This window comes from Sphaerodactylus townsendi, linkage group LG03, assembly GCF_021028975.2.
Source record: "Sphaerodactylus townsendi isolate TG3544 linkage group LG03, MPM_Stown_v2.3, whole genome shotgun sequence".
Classification (NCBI taxonomy): Eukaryota; Metazoa; Chordata; class Lepidosauria; order Squamata; family Sphaerodactylidae; genus Sphaerodactylus; species Sphaerodactylus townsendi.
Window position 1 is genome coordinate 67,075,129 of NC_059427.1, and position 12,829 is coordinate 67,087,957.

Here is a 12,829-nt window from a genome sequence, read left to right on the forward strand (position 1 = left end):
GTGGGGAAAGGCCCATAAGCTGTTCCCAGTTGGAACCCTTTTTTTAGCAGTGATTTCTAAAGGGAGTTCTCCATATGACTGCAAACTTCTTTAACTACAAGACTGAGGAAAACATTTTCCAATCATGCATTGGCCTGAAACTTGTCAACCAACCTTATATGCCTTCATTTCTCTCTCCCCCGGTCATCTAATTCTTTCTAGCCTCATTCATTCTCATCTCTGCCCTGGCTGGGGAGTTAAAACTGCTTAGTAGTAGAACAGAAAACCTGTGCCGAGTTAATATTTCCCAATAATCTATCAAAGTAGCAAAAGAATGATTCCTCCCCATACACACTTTACATGCATTGTGATCTATATTAATCTGCACTTGCAGTTTTAAATGTGGAACTGTCTTAGGTGAACGCCTTAGTTGCATGCTGCATAATTAATTAATATATATAGCATGCTGCATAATTAATTCATTGAATAAGATACTATCAGGTGACATCTGCTGGTTTAGAAGACTTAAAAATGGAATTAGACAGATTCATGGAGTCCGTGAGTGGTCATTAACTAAACCAAATACAACCTCCATGTTCAAGGACAGTAAATACTTGAATGCCAGTTTAGGGGGCAAATTCGGATAAAAATTATTATTCTACTCACAGTAACATAAAGCCAAGTAATATTTGTTGTGACATTTGTTTTGGATCAGGGTGAAGGAAGGGCCTGTTGGGGCTCTTGGCTGCCCTGCTCTCAGGTCCTGCAGCACGAGCCACCTCTATTTGAGTACTCGTATCCAATTGTTTGAAGGCTATGTCGTTTTAGCTGAAATAGAATGTTGCTGTTTTTGTCCCTCGAAGTTATATGGGTTTTACAAATTGTTTCATTGTTGATGTTTTTTCTTTGTTACCAGCCTTGGGGATTATTTGTTTAGTGGCCAAGCGTTTGGATTCTGGAATTACGCTAAGTACACAGTAAGGCACCAATGAATATCGATGCATTTGGAAGACAGACTATAGCCAAGCAAGGGATTACAGCACAGGGACTGGAAAATTGTGGGAGAAGCAAATGTCATAGGCAGAAGAAATTGATGCTGTCCTGATGAGCAACTGTCACTTAAATATCTGCACATTCTTTCCTGGCAACTTTTAAGTAAACATTGGTCTAAGACAGGGGTAGGGAACCTGCGGCTCTCCAGATGTTCAGGAACTACAATTCCCATCAGCCCCTACCAGCATGGCCAATTGGCCATGCTGACAGAGGCTGATGGGAATTGCTCATTCCCTAATTTATCGGAAACCTGGAGACTAAAATAATGGCCATGCTGACAAACTGATAGATTATGGTCCCTGAACATCTGGAAAACATGATTCTGATCTAGAATGTCTTGACATTTTGCTTCCTGATTCCTTAACTTGCACAGAAGACCTATATTATTTCTGTTAAGATAGAGAAATGCCGGATAGAAATACTCTCCTTTCACTGTGGGCAGAAGAATAAGCTCTTTGTATTTGTAACACAAATAAAATGGTTAGCAAAGAAGGTCATTTCATCAGGTGCCTTGGCTCTCTGGCTCCTTTCTATATTTGGGTTCATTTGTCCAAACATGTTTCACCTTCTACTCTTATGCAAGAAAAGTACAATCTCTATAGCTGAAATAATATTGCAAATTATGGGATTCTAATCCCAAGGACACACAAGAAAAAGGGGGAGGGAGTTTTGAAAGAATGATGGGGGAAACCTGAAATGTCTTGATGAATACATCAAAATCTATAAGGGAAGAAACAGACTATTCAGACACAGCCATTTGCTGTGGAATCCCCCCCCCACACACACACACACACACAGAGGTCTTTTTAAAAGAGAGCTGAGTTTCATTTAGATAGGCAATTGCTGAATGAACTAGATAATAGCTGATGATTTTATGTTCGTTATTGTATCGTGTATGATATTATGGTGTAGACATGTGTATGTGTATCAGAGGCTAGCTTTTCTTTTTCCTGCAAAAAGAAATGAACTAGAAAATAATAAGCATAATTAATTTTAAAACCCAATGCCCTACCCTATGGCACTATGGCTACATCCACACAGGGACAATTCTCTGTTGTGCATTCATTGCATCTGCAAATCCGGAGGCATTCACAGTTTCAATAAAGGATCCACACAGGAGTATTCTCCAGTCTTTCCTCTATATCCTTTTGTGCCCAACGTTCCACCTACTCCGCAAAGCGATTGTGCAGAAGCAGCAGAAAGTGACTCGTGTCACATATACATACACCTGCTCTGCTGACAGTGCTGATGGGGGAGGGGTGACAATCAAACTGCCAGCAGGCTAGCCAATTGCATACATTATTTTGTTTTAATTTACAGAGATCCAGGCCTAGCTAAATCATGCCTGCATTAAAACGATATTCATAAATCAAAAATATTTGTTAGAAGTGTAAAAAGGTGTGCCTGTGCCCAGTGGAACATTTGGACTTTTTTTCCAGAAACAGCAACTGTTGACAGTGCATCACAAACTGCTGGGGGGAAGTCAGTTATTAAAAACAGGAAGGGGGGGGGAGGCAAAGCCCGGACTGACATGTGAAACTGGTTGTGCGATACTCTAGGTTATGGCCAATGGCAGAAGTCCTTGTCACAACCTCAAATGAAGAGAAAAACAGAATGCAAACAACTTCTTCTGGGGAAAAGGATGGGCATCTAAACAAAGACATTCAATCTCCTTATTTTACTCAAAATGCCTGTGGCACATTCGACAGCTCCACCTGTCAATGGCCAGAAGCCAGGGAGGAGGTCTAGCCCAAGAAGAGAAAAATGCAACAGCACCCAAAAACACACTCCTAGGAATATGCCCATTAGCAATCACGCTGAAGCCATTGATTCAAATGGTCATATTATGTACATTCTAACATAAAACCCAAAATAGCATTAGCTATTAATTGCAGAATAAAAACAGTAAAACAGACCACCATAAAACATGGGCAAATAATATAAACTTGCCATAATCCAGGAAAAAGCTATGCTGAAGAACTTTCTCTTTGGGTTGGGTTTTTATGTGTGAAGAGGGGTTGAGAGAACACCCAAACACTATAGATTAAAATAATGTAAAAATGGTCAACATAATTCTATTTGAAAGAGTTGTTGATGATATATATCGGTTATATATGTATATATAAATAAAAATATGTGTATAATATATAGGGGGGTATCATTTTATATTTTTGCCCCTCTTCAAAAAAATGTAGATCCAGCCCTGGAAGGCAGATTGATACAACATTAGAAGCTGGAACTGTGTTCAACGAAACACTTGGGGGAGGGCAAAAGAATCACAACAGATCACAACTCACCTCCCTGGCTATGTAATCTAGGCTGACACTGGATCAAGAACCCAGGTGTAGAAGTATTGATACAACTATTCAAGTAGCACAAGTTAAGAAAGGAACTAAACAAGAAACTAGTCCATCTTCCCTTGTCTTGTCTCCCTCTTATAGATGTGTCTCTACGGATGTCTCTCCCCCTACACATGGGTAAAGATGGAGTCCATCCAGTCCCTAGAAATCCTCCTTTCTCCAGCATGTCCCTAAGCATCTCCCATTTCTACTTTCTCCTGAGAGAAGCTGTGTGTTTTTTAAACAGTTGTGCAAGAGTTAGAAATTCAGCAACTACATTTTTTCCTACTATGGTTGGAGAAGTAAATGATATACATTAGAAAATTTAAAAATACATCATAAATTTGTACAAGATTAAGCATTTGCAACATAGAAATAAACAAGAAATCATAAGGATAATGTTAAATCACTAAGAAATCACTCAGTTGCTCAACTCACCTTTTTCAAATATGAACTTATTCACATGCATATATGTTGACATACAATGCATAATTATAGTTTCTACCGTTTCTGTAGCAAGCACGTTGACTTTAAGGTAATGAAGGCAACTCTCCTCCTGTGCTTTGTACCTGTCTACTTTATTGAGAATTACTCTGCCTGAAAACAGGGGTTATCAAAGCAATCCAGATTCTGTGTCACAAACACTTAAACTCTGATGTCATAATAAATCAATGGAAGCCATACAGTTTATAAAAATGTATTCAACATGTATGCATGAATTATTCTGAGTGCATATGTAGCGTGCCCCCTTCCCTTCTCTTTCTCTACTCCATATCTTTATCTCTTTTTTCTCTTTTTGTTTATTTCTCTATCTTTATTTTGCAGGGTGCCACCAGGAATAAAATTCCAAACACTCTTTTATTTCCCCTTTTATTTTATTCTTTTCTTGGAAGAGTGTATGAGAGGTAAGGCAAACGGATGGCATTTGTGGTACTAAGGAAAATCAGGTAGGAATTCCAATATTTCTCTGAACCAAAATAAGATTTTATTTATAACTGGTACCGCAGGTAACTTCAAGGTTACAAACAAATTATTTACAAAAATTAAAATAAAATCTAACTGAGGCACTAAATACTTTTAATAACTTCTAATCAGCATCAAGTCATTCTGGCCCTTTTCACATCTTCTCTATCCCTTATACTGTTCTCTCGGACTGGAATTTAACCCTTTCACTCTTACAAAGAAACTATGTCACCCTTTGTCACACCCATAAAGCTTCTGTTTTTCTCTGACCTCCAATTCCTGCTCAGAAAGAGTTCTAACACTCTAACTCTGACAGTTTCTATATTCTCCACAGATTAATCCATCTCAAAACTAACTTCCATTTCTCCCTCTCTCCTTGTAAAAACCACATCCAAGATTCCTCTCACACAGATCTCTCCCTCTGACTCTACGCTCTCTTCCCCCCCCCCCCCACAACCCAGGCACTCCTCACAAAAACCAATCACGACTCACCTGCATTTTTCTGGCCACTCCCTCTCTCTCTCCTATTTAGCACTCAGTTTAAAGACACATAAACCTGTTTCTTGGGTCTCTGCTTATTTAAAGAGAAGAACTTACCCTAGCTGCTTGGTTGCTGTGAGTTCTCAGGGAAATAACATCAGTGCTAACAAGACTCCACATATGACAGCATTCACTCCTGACAGACTAAAAAGGGGGTTCTCCTTGTGACTTACCGTGTGAGGATTATCATAGTAGACAGCAATGGAGCACATCTTTGGAGAGATGCTGCAGCTCTCCGTAAACAGCCTCCCACAGTCACCATAAGGCCCCACCTGGAATTTGTATGCCACAGTGATGTTGCCAATGGGGGGCAAACCAGCACTAACCACCACTTCTGAGAAGATCCCTGAATAAACAGCAAAGCCGAAGAGCGTCAGCAGCAGAAGTATAACCAGTGCCACAAACAGTCCAATGAACAGCCAGTCCGACATGGCTCCTGATGCCTCAAACTCTGGTCATCAACTAGAGACAAGAGAGAAAGGCCAATATTAGATTATGTAACAGCTTTATCCTATATCTGCTCCTTTCCCACAAGAACACTTTTTCACTTTAGCTTTGATGAACAGTGGGGACCCACAAGGATTTGGGGGAGGCATTTCATTTTCCTTTCCCCCACTATTTCCTCTTTCCCTTTCCTGAAAGCCCCCATAGCCTCTCCCCTTTTTCTGATTCCTTCTCCACTACTCATCCAACAACTCTCCCCTGCCCAGCAGCCAGCAGCTAGGAAAACTATGGCCCACTTGAGTGGTGATGGCCACTTGGCCAGGCCCACTTGCATGGCATGGAGCCCTCAAGGACTTGTAGGGATCACATCACTTTCCCCTGTATTAACCTCTTATGATATTTCCTCTATCCTTTCCCCGGTCAACCCCTGTATTCTCTCTTTTCTACCTGCCTCAATCTCTCCTTCTCAACCATTAACCAATTTGCCTCCCTTCATCAGCTTTATTTATTGTGTATTTACTTCATTTATACCCCCACCTTTATCCACAGTGGGATAGCAGCTTACATTATTTTCCTCTCTTCCTTCTTACCTTCACAACAGTTTAGGCTGAAAATACGTGACTGGTCCAAAATCACCCAGTGAGCCTCCACAGCAAGATGGGGGTCCCCCAGACATTACTATGAAGTTCTAACTATACACCACACTGATTGTCATGGGGTGCCTGGTGCTGAAATCCGTAGCAAGCAGCTAGATCTATTTGAGTCTTCCAGTTGGTTGACATCAGGTCACCAAGGCCTAGGTTTGTCTCCAGAGGGGACATGGAGCTCTCCCAGTATTACAACTGAACTCCAGACAAAGAAATCTGTGTCTCTGGAGAAAATGGCTGCTTTGCAATATGGACTCTTTGGCATTATATCCAGGTGAGGCTTCCCCTCTCTCCAAATCATGCCTTCCTCAGACACTACAACAAAAGCTCCATGAATTGGAGTGGGCAACACTAGCCGGGCCTGGCCCCAATCCATCTTCCCTCAAAGCTAAAATAGGCCTGGAAAGGGCCTTGACCCCTCTCCCTTCCTTCTACTCACAGATCCAAGCCTGGAATCTGTGGTTGCCTAGTAATGGCCACTGTGACAATCCATTGCTTAAAACAACAGAGGGCCTTTCCCCACTTCCCTTAAGCCCCGCGCTACTCGAGGAGAGTAGCGCGGGGTCCCTCAGCACTCCCCACACCAGGAGAGAGTGACTGACAGCAAGCGCGGGCAGCCCAGAAGCTGCTGCTGTCAGCGCCCTCAGCGCGCAGCATCCCAGGCGGCTCTTCTCAGCGGCTGCTGCAGTGGTGGCAGCAGAGCGCGGAAGGTAGATGAAGACGGCGGTAGCGCACCTGGGATGCCTGGCTTGGCTGGCAGGAGCAGGCGCCGCGGCATAGAGGGGAAGGACGAAAGTGGGGAAAGGCCCAGATTCTTCTTTAATCAGTTTCAGGGTTTTTAAACACACACACACACACAAAATGTATGTTTGTGTGTTTTAAGATTTCACATTTTTCTGCAAACCTGGGGCCATTTTCAAGTTTGTAGAAAGATTTGTCTTGCCTATTCACAACTCCAGTCACTGGATTTAAGTATCCTCAATTTTGGCTGACTACACATTAGTATATAGATTCTAATTTGGAACAGAATTCAAACCTACTCTGAAAAAAGAGTGCCACCTCAACTACTGTTTGTTCAGCTTGTCAAGGAATAAGAACCACATCCTAGTGTACACTGTACAAAGATTAGGTTTGTCACTCTCTACCAAAACAACTGTGGAAAATAAAGTTAGTGCCCTTGAAAAAATAATACTGTTGATTTCACTGTAGTGTTTAAAGTAGTGACTGGCCTGGTAATGGGAGTGTGGGGACATTGATCAGCCACCACATTCTGCTGCTGTCATGGGAGGGGCAAATGTATCATGTCTATACCAGCAAGATGTAGTGGATAAGAGTGGTGGACTATAATCTGGAGAACTGTGTTTGATTCCCCACTCATCCGTATGAGTGGCAGACTCTTATCTAGTGAACTCGATTTGTTTCCCCACTAGTACACATGAAGCCTGATGTGTGACCTTGGACTAGTCACAGTTCTTTGGAACTCTCTCAGCCTCACCAGGTGTCTATTATGGGGAGAGGAAGGGGGAAAAGCTTGTAAGCCACCTTGAGTCTCCTTATAGTTTAAAAGAGTGGGTATGAATCCAAACTCTTCCCCTCTTCTTCACACATGAATGCAGCCAGTGAAGAGAGGCTGACACACCTTTCCCTGTTCCCACCAACTACATATTTTGACTCTAGGTTTAAGCGCAACACTTGATCCTGTAGAACACACTTTATAGCTGGGCACGCACAGAGGTCGGCGAAGGCGGGTGGCTAGCGGCTTCATTGTATCTCACAAGAACCTTTGATCCAGGATTACCTTCCCTGAAACAAAAGAAATTAAGGTCTTATTGGCATTCTATTTTCCTGAGACTGAGTTCAGTGGAATGACACCTGAGCCAGACAATCAGCACTGACCCCTCAATGTGAACAAAACCCTCTACGCTGTACTGACTTTGGAGACCAACCGCTCGTTTTGGTTTATAAGACTTCCCACATTTCATTGTTGTGGATGGAGGCAGAGAGGTGGTCCATTTGCAGAACAGCAGCAGCAGCAGCAGCAATGGCCCATAACCCTTCCCCGCCAGATATCACTTCTCTCCTATAAACACAGATGAATCCCAAGTCTTCTTTAGACATTTTGTTCCCCAGCCAGGCTCTGAAATCAGGAGTAAGCAGAGGTGAATGAAAATGCACTATTATATTCACAAAGGTCTCTTTCTGTAAGCACTCTTCTGTTTTCAAGATTTTCACCAACAACCAGAACAAAATTATGATACCGGCTACTCACTCCGACAGTATAGTGGATGTCCCCACACCCAGAGAAGAACTGGCCCAGATAAAAGGTTGAAGTGGGTTCCTGCAAACTGACAGATCTACAAAAGAAGCAAGACTATCCTGTGTTTTTAAGATACCTATCTCACAAGAAAAACAAACCAAACCAAGTGCTGCATATATAAACCACCCTAGCAGAGGGCAGCATTATGAATATGTAAAACCTCTGAGCTACTCACGGCTGGCATTAGCCAGTTGCTGCTTGCTTTTCTTCAGTGCCTGATAGGGAAAGGAGCTGGGCCTGGAAGACATGTGTTTTAAGGTGCACATGCATTTCTTTGCAGCCCTTTGCAACTTACATAGACACCTTAAATGGCTTAAAGGACTGCAATAGTATTGGAGAACATACATTGTCGGGCATATCTCCTGTCAAAGACGATCCACCACAACAGTTCTGCTCAAGCAGAGAACTTCCTAGCTCCGACAGAGGGGTTTCAGCAACTGCCACCAGACCAGATCCCATGAAACCAGGCACACAATCCAAATCAGGAGATATATGTACAGACACAGATTTCCAAGAAGTATAATTTCCTGGATCAGAACTCAGAGACAAAAGAAATGCACATCAGAAACACATAGCTGAGTGCAAACATCTCTCTACTTGCATTGCTTTTGAAGCATCTAAGTGTGTGTTGAAAGTCATGCAAAGTAGATAGACGTCATCTGCCCTTGCATACACAACTAATTTATGCCCCAGATTGCTGATCTAATGTAATGTATGCAGAGAAAGTTCTTTCTACACAGATCTCTATAGCTGAAGGTAGGATGCAAAAACAGGAAATGTGAGAACAAAAGAAGGAAATGTTTTCTCTTTTATCCTGACCCTCCTCTTCATCCTATGCTATTGTTGGTGCTTATCCAGAAAAAAAGGTGAAATTTTATATTATATATATAGAAAAAACATAAGGGCTGGGTTGGGTATCACCTCTACAACTCAGCTATTTTAACACTGTCCACTTCCTTAAAAAGCATAACTAAAATGCCACAAAACAGAAAAACCAAAGCGCTACAGTGGACAGGATATCAACTAGATGTTAAAGACAATTTTGTGACTGTCTTAGGAATTTTTGATAATGTAATATTGTGATGGCCTATGACTCTACAATAAAGTTGGTGTTGATGATAATGATGATTAGGAATTAGTTTTGTATTCCTCTTCTAATGGGCAAGATGACAATCCACTTTATTCTGGAATTTCAGCAGAATTAACAGATCTTAACCCTTCTTTTATTTCTGAAGCTTTTACCCAAGGTGGGCAGACCAAAAAAAGAGGGGGCTGGGGAACTGGGAATATACCTACAGACACAACACATTACAGACAAACAAGAAAGAATCTTACTCTAATGAAATGATACAGTTAAGTCCATTGTTATGTGTATTGTAGAAGAAGAAGGCAATGCAGGTAAATAATAGAATCAGACCACTTGCTGTTCACAGGCTCTTTGAAGCTGTAGTCTGCTACCAAATCATATTTGTTCAGAGAGAGAGCTATTTAGCTGCTTCGAACTGATCCTGTTTATTTCAGCCGTATTCTACTTCCTGGTTCATGTGTACCAGCTTGATGAGATCACAGTGCTCGTGCACAGCTCATAAAGCCAGCCTGCACTTTTACAACCATTCCTTAAAGAAGCAGGGATGCTTTTACCAAAATCTTTGACAAAGGTTTGCTTTAGAAGCCATTCTACCTTTGGTGTGATGAGGGGGGGGATTGAGAGAGACTGAAAGAATCTCAAAGAAGGTTTGGTTCCTTTCAGAAATTCTCGACTAATTCTGTCTGCATGAAGTATAATCCTCTGTCTGTGACAGCTGTAGGGCTAATTGTCATGACACAAATAGATGATCACAACTTTAAGGAAAGACTAAACAACCAAACTGGAATGAGCCCACTGGCCTAATTTATAGTGCGACTAAAACATCATTGCTGGTTATAAAGCTAGTTGTCAGCTGTTTGTTCACCCAGTTTTCCTAGCCAGCACAAGCATGGATTTTTTTTCATTCAAAAATGAACTATAATAGCCAGTGAAGTTTTTTGTAGACTTCAAAAGCCTTTAGTACTGGAGCACAGCAAAGTAAGATTGGTGTTCTTCTTATCATATTTTATAAGCTTCATTCTCCATGCATCTTCCCAGGTTCTAGCTGTCACAAGTGTATCAGAAATTCTGTAATATTTTATTTGTCTCCCAAGATTTAAATCTCTTGTAGCTAAGCAAGGGAATCCAAACTAACCATAAAAGTAATGTTTTGAACTGAAAAAATTGCAAAGAATGTTCCAAACTGAATGTATGAAACCCAAAAGTGAACTGTTTAAAAGAAGAATTGCGAGGATAAAACACAGAAAGGGAGAATGGTGTGTACCACCCTGAGTGCCTTGGAGAAAATGCAGGATAAAAATGTGTTAAATAATTGAATAAATAAGACCATTAACTTTGATTAATGGTCCAAATCGTTAGGCGTAGTTATATTGGGAGATCAAGGCACCAATGCTATGCACGCTTTGAGTAAATATTCATATGATAAAAAATTATAGACTGGAAATTTCTTTCAATCATTAGGATTGCCATCTTTGTCCCAACAGAGTTTTGTGCCTGTAACAGAATTTTAGCAGGGAAAGTTTTGTCTAGTATGTAGACTTAATGAAGGTGAAAACCTAAATCTGCTAAACTTCTACTTGCCACATACTTGTTAAGCATAGGAGCTCACTATTTTAAAAAATGTGGCAACTTGAGAAGTTATATAAACCTACTGTAAGCTGCCAACTTTCAACACCTTGCTGGTGCCCAGTATAAATCTGTACGTAAAGGAATACTTGGGGACAGGATGCATTCAAGAGGGACAGAAACGGGAACCCCAATGCCCTCTATTAATTTGTTGCCTAGTTCTGCCCCAAATATTCCATTTGAAAACAAAATAATTGTCTGAAGGTTTTAGGGGAAAATAGTCCTATTGCTTGGCTTTTTTTCTTGGCACACTAAATGCTACTTCTAATAAGGCATATGGCTACTCCACTGATCTAAGTGTATAAATCTTTCCCTCTCTCATTATTTGGGAAAGTGTCAAATTCCAGAGAGGTAGCTCTGTAAGTCAGTTACAGTCAAAACACAGCACCTTAAAGATTAGCATATTTATTGGTGCATAAGGTTTTGTGAGTTCAAGCTCACTTGCTCGGACAATTTGTTACCAAGACTCTTTATTATTTTAGCAAAAGTGTTGTTCTCATGGTCTCTAATTCAGTCACCACTGCGTGGGTCACCACTGTAGAAAATGGACTGTCACTTCCAGCAAAAATGCATGGAAACATTTTTTTTTTTTGGTATATTTCAGCCTCCAGATTATTTAAGAATCAGGCTCCACGTTCAGAAGCTCCCCATAACAGAGCTTCTCTTCTCACTGAGATCCATAGGATGTGCTCAGTATTAATGTCCTCTCTTCAGATCCTCCATAGGATCAGTTTCCACCGCCCAACCAATCTTCCTCAAACCTCCCCGAAGGATCTCGTGAGTGTCAGGTTAGCCCTCCTCCATAACGATCCCCCACCCCCCCGCATGAGCCTTCCCTTACAATACTCATGGCATATTTATCTGTCATAGAAAGGCAGCTACTGGGATCCACCCGCAGGAAATCGTCCTCCAACAAAGCAAAAGAAGAAACACCGGGGGGGGGGGGGGGATCACCACCACCGCCGCCTGTCAGATTCCTTTGGGATCTCCAAAGAAATCTTGGCCTCCTTCCCTACGCTTCCCGCCCTCCTTCCCTCCAGGATCTAGTGAGTGGGATCTCCTCACTCGAGGCTCCCTGTGGGCACCCCCAACTCACCCACCCGGGCAGTGGGAGCAAAGCGGAGCCGGCTGCTCGGCACTCACTGGCAGCTCCCTGCTCAGTCAGAGGCTGAGGCTGCTCTCGGGGACGCGCCCCGCTCGGCGGATGGGAGGCGCGCCCACGCCCCGCGGTCGTCCCCGGGTGTGCCCGGGAACGCGCCATGACGAGCTTCGCCCCGCGGGATGGGGTGGAGTTCAGAGCCCTTGGAGAGAAGGACTCACCAGCGCCTGTCTCGGTGGCCTATCTGGCTGAGAGGAAGGGGCTTGCGAGAGGGTCCTCGTTGGCCCTGGCCGCATGATCCCCCTCTCCTCCCTCCCCCCCCACACACAGAGGCGTAGCTAGAGAAAATGGAGCCCTGGGCGAAATCTGAATTTCCTCCCACCCATGAGCCCCCCCCCCCCCCACACACACACACACTAGAAAAGAATGATTTTTTGTATCAGGTCATCTCAAAGTCACCATCACATTATAGAACATGCCCCAACTCACAAATCTGAGCACATCCGGGGCTCCCTAGTTTAAACAACATTGAAAATGATGCTGGTGGGGTGGGGGGATCCACCCTGAAACAGCATCACTTTTACTGTTGTTTAGACTAGAAAGCCCAGATTCTCCTTTTAAATCCACCTTAAAGGGACTTTCTGGACTCCCTAATTTAAACAACATTGAAAGTGATGCTGGAGGTGGGGAATGGGGAATCCACCCCAAAACAGCATCATTTTCAATGTTGTTTAA

General features: G+C 42.5%; 1 protein-coding gene across 9 annotated transcripts in view; it reads right to left on the reverse strand.

Moving 5' to 3' along the window:
- TEX264 (testis expressed 264, ER-phagy receptor) overlaps positions 1–12,386 on the reverse strand; it is a 184,841-nt gene extending 172,455 nt beyond the window's left edge. For 3 of the 9 annotated variants that reach the window (XM_048488704.1, XM_048488695.1, XM_048488703.1), the window contains exons 1-3: positions 12,096–12,204; positions 7,716–7,768; positions 5,048–5,368 (exon numbers count right to left, since the gene is read on the reverse strand). In XM_048488704.1, coding sequence (XP_048344661.1) covers positions 5,048–5,305 — 258 coding nt within the window. In that variant the 5' untranslated portion in view covers positions 5,306–5,368; positions 7,716–7,768; positions 12,096–12,204. Of the gene's footprint in view, positions 1–5,047; positions 5,369–5,908; positions 6,018–7,715; positions 7,769–8,912; positions 8,933–9,617; positions 9,791–12,091; positions 12,205–12,315 lie in introns of those variants that run through there. The other 6 variants (XM_048488698.1, XM_048488696.1, XM_048488702.1 and 3 more) reach the window with 6 other exon arrangements.
- Between the last annotated feature and the right edge of the window lie 443 nt (positions 12,387–12,829).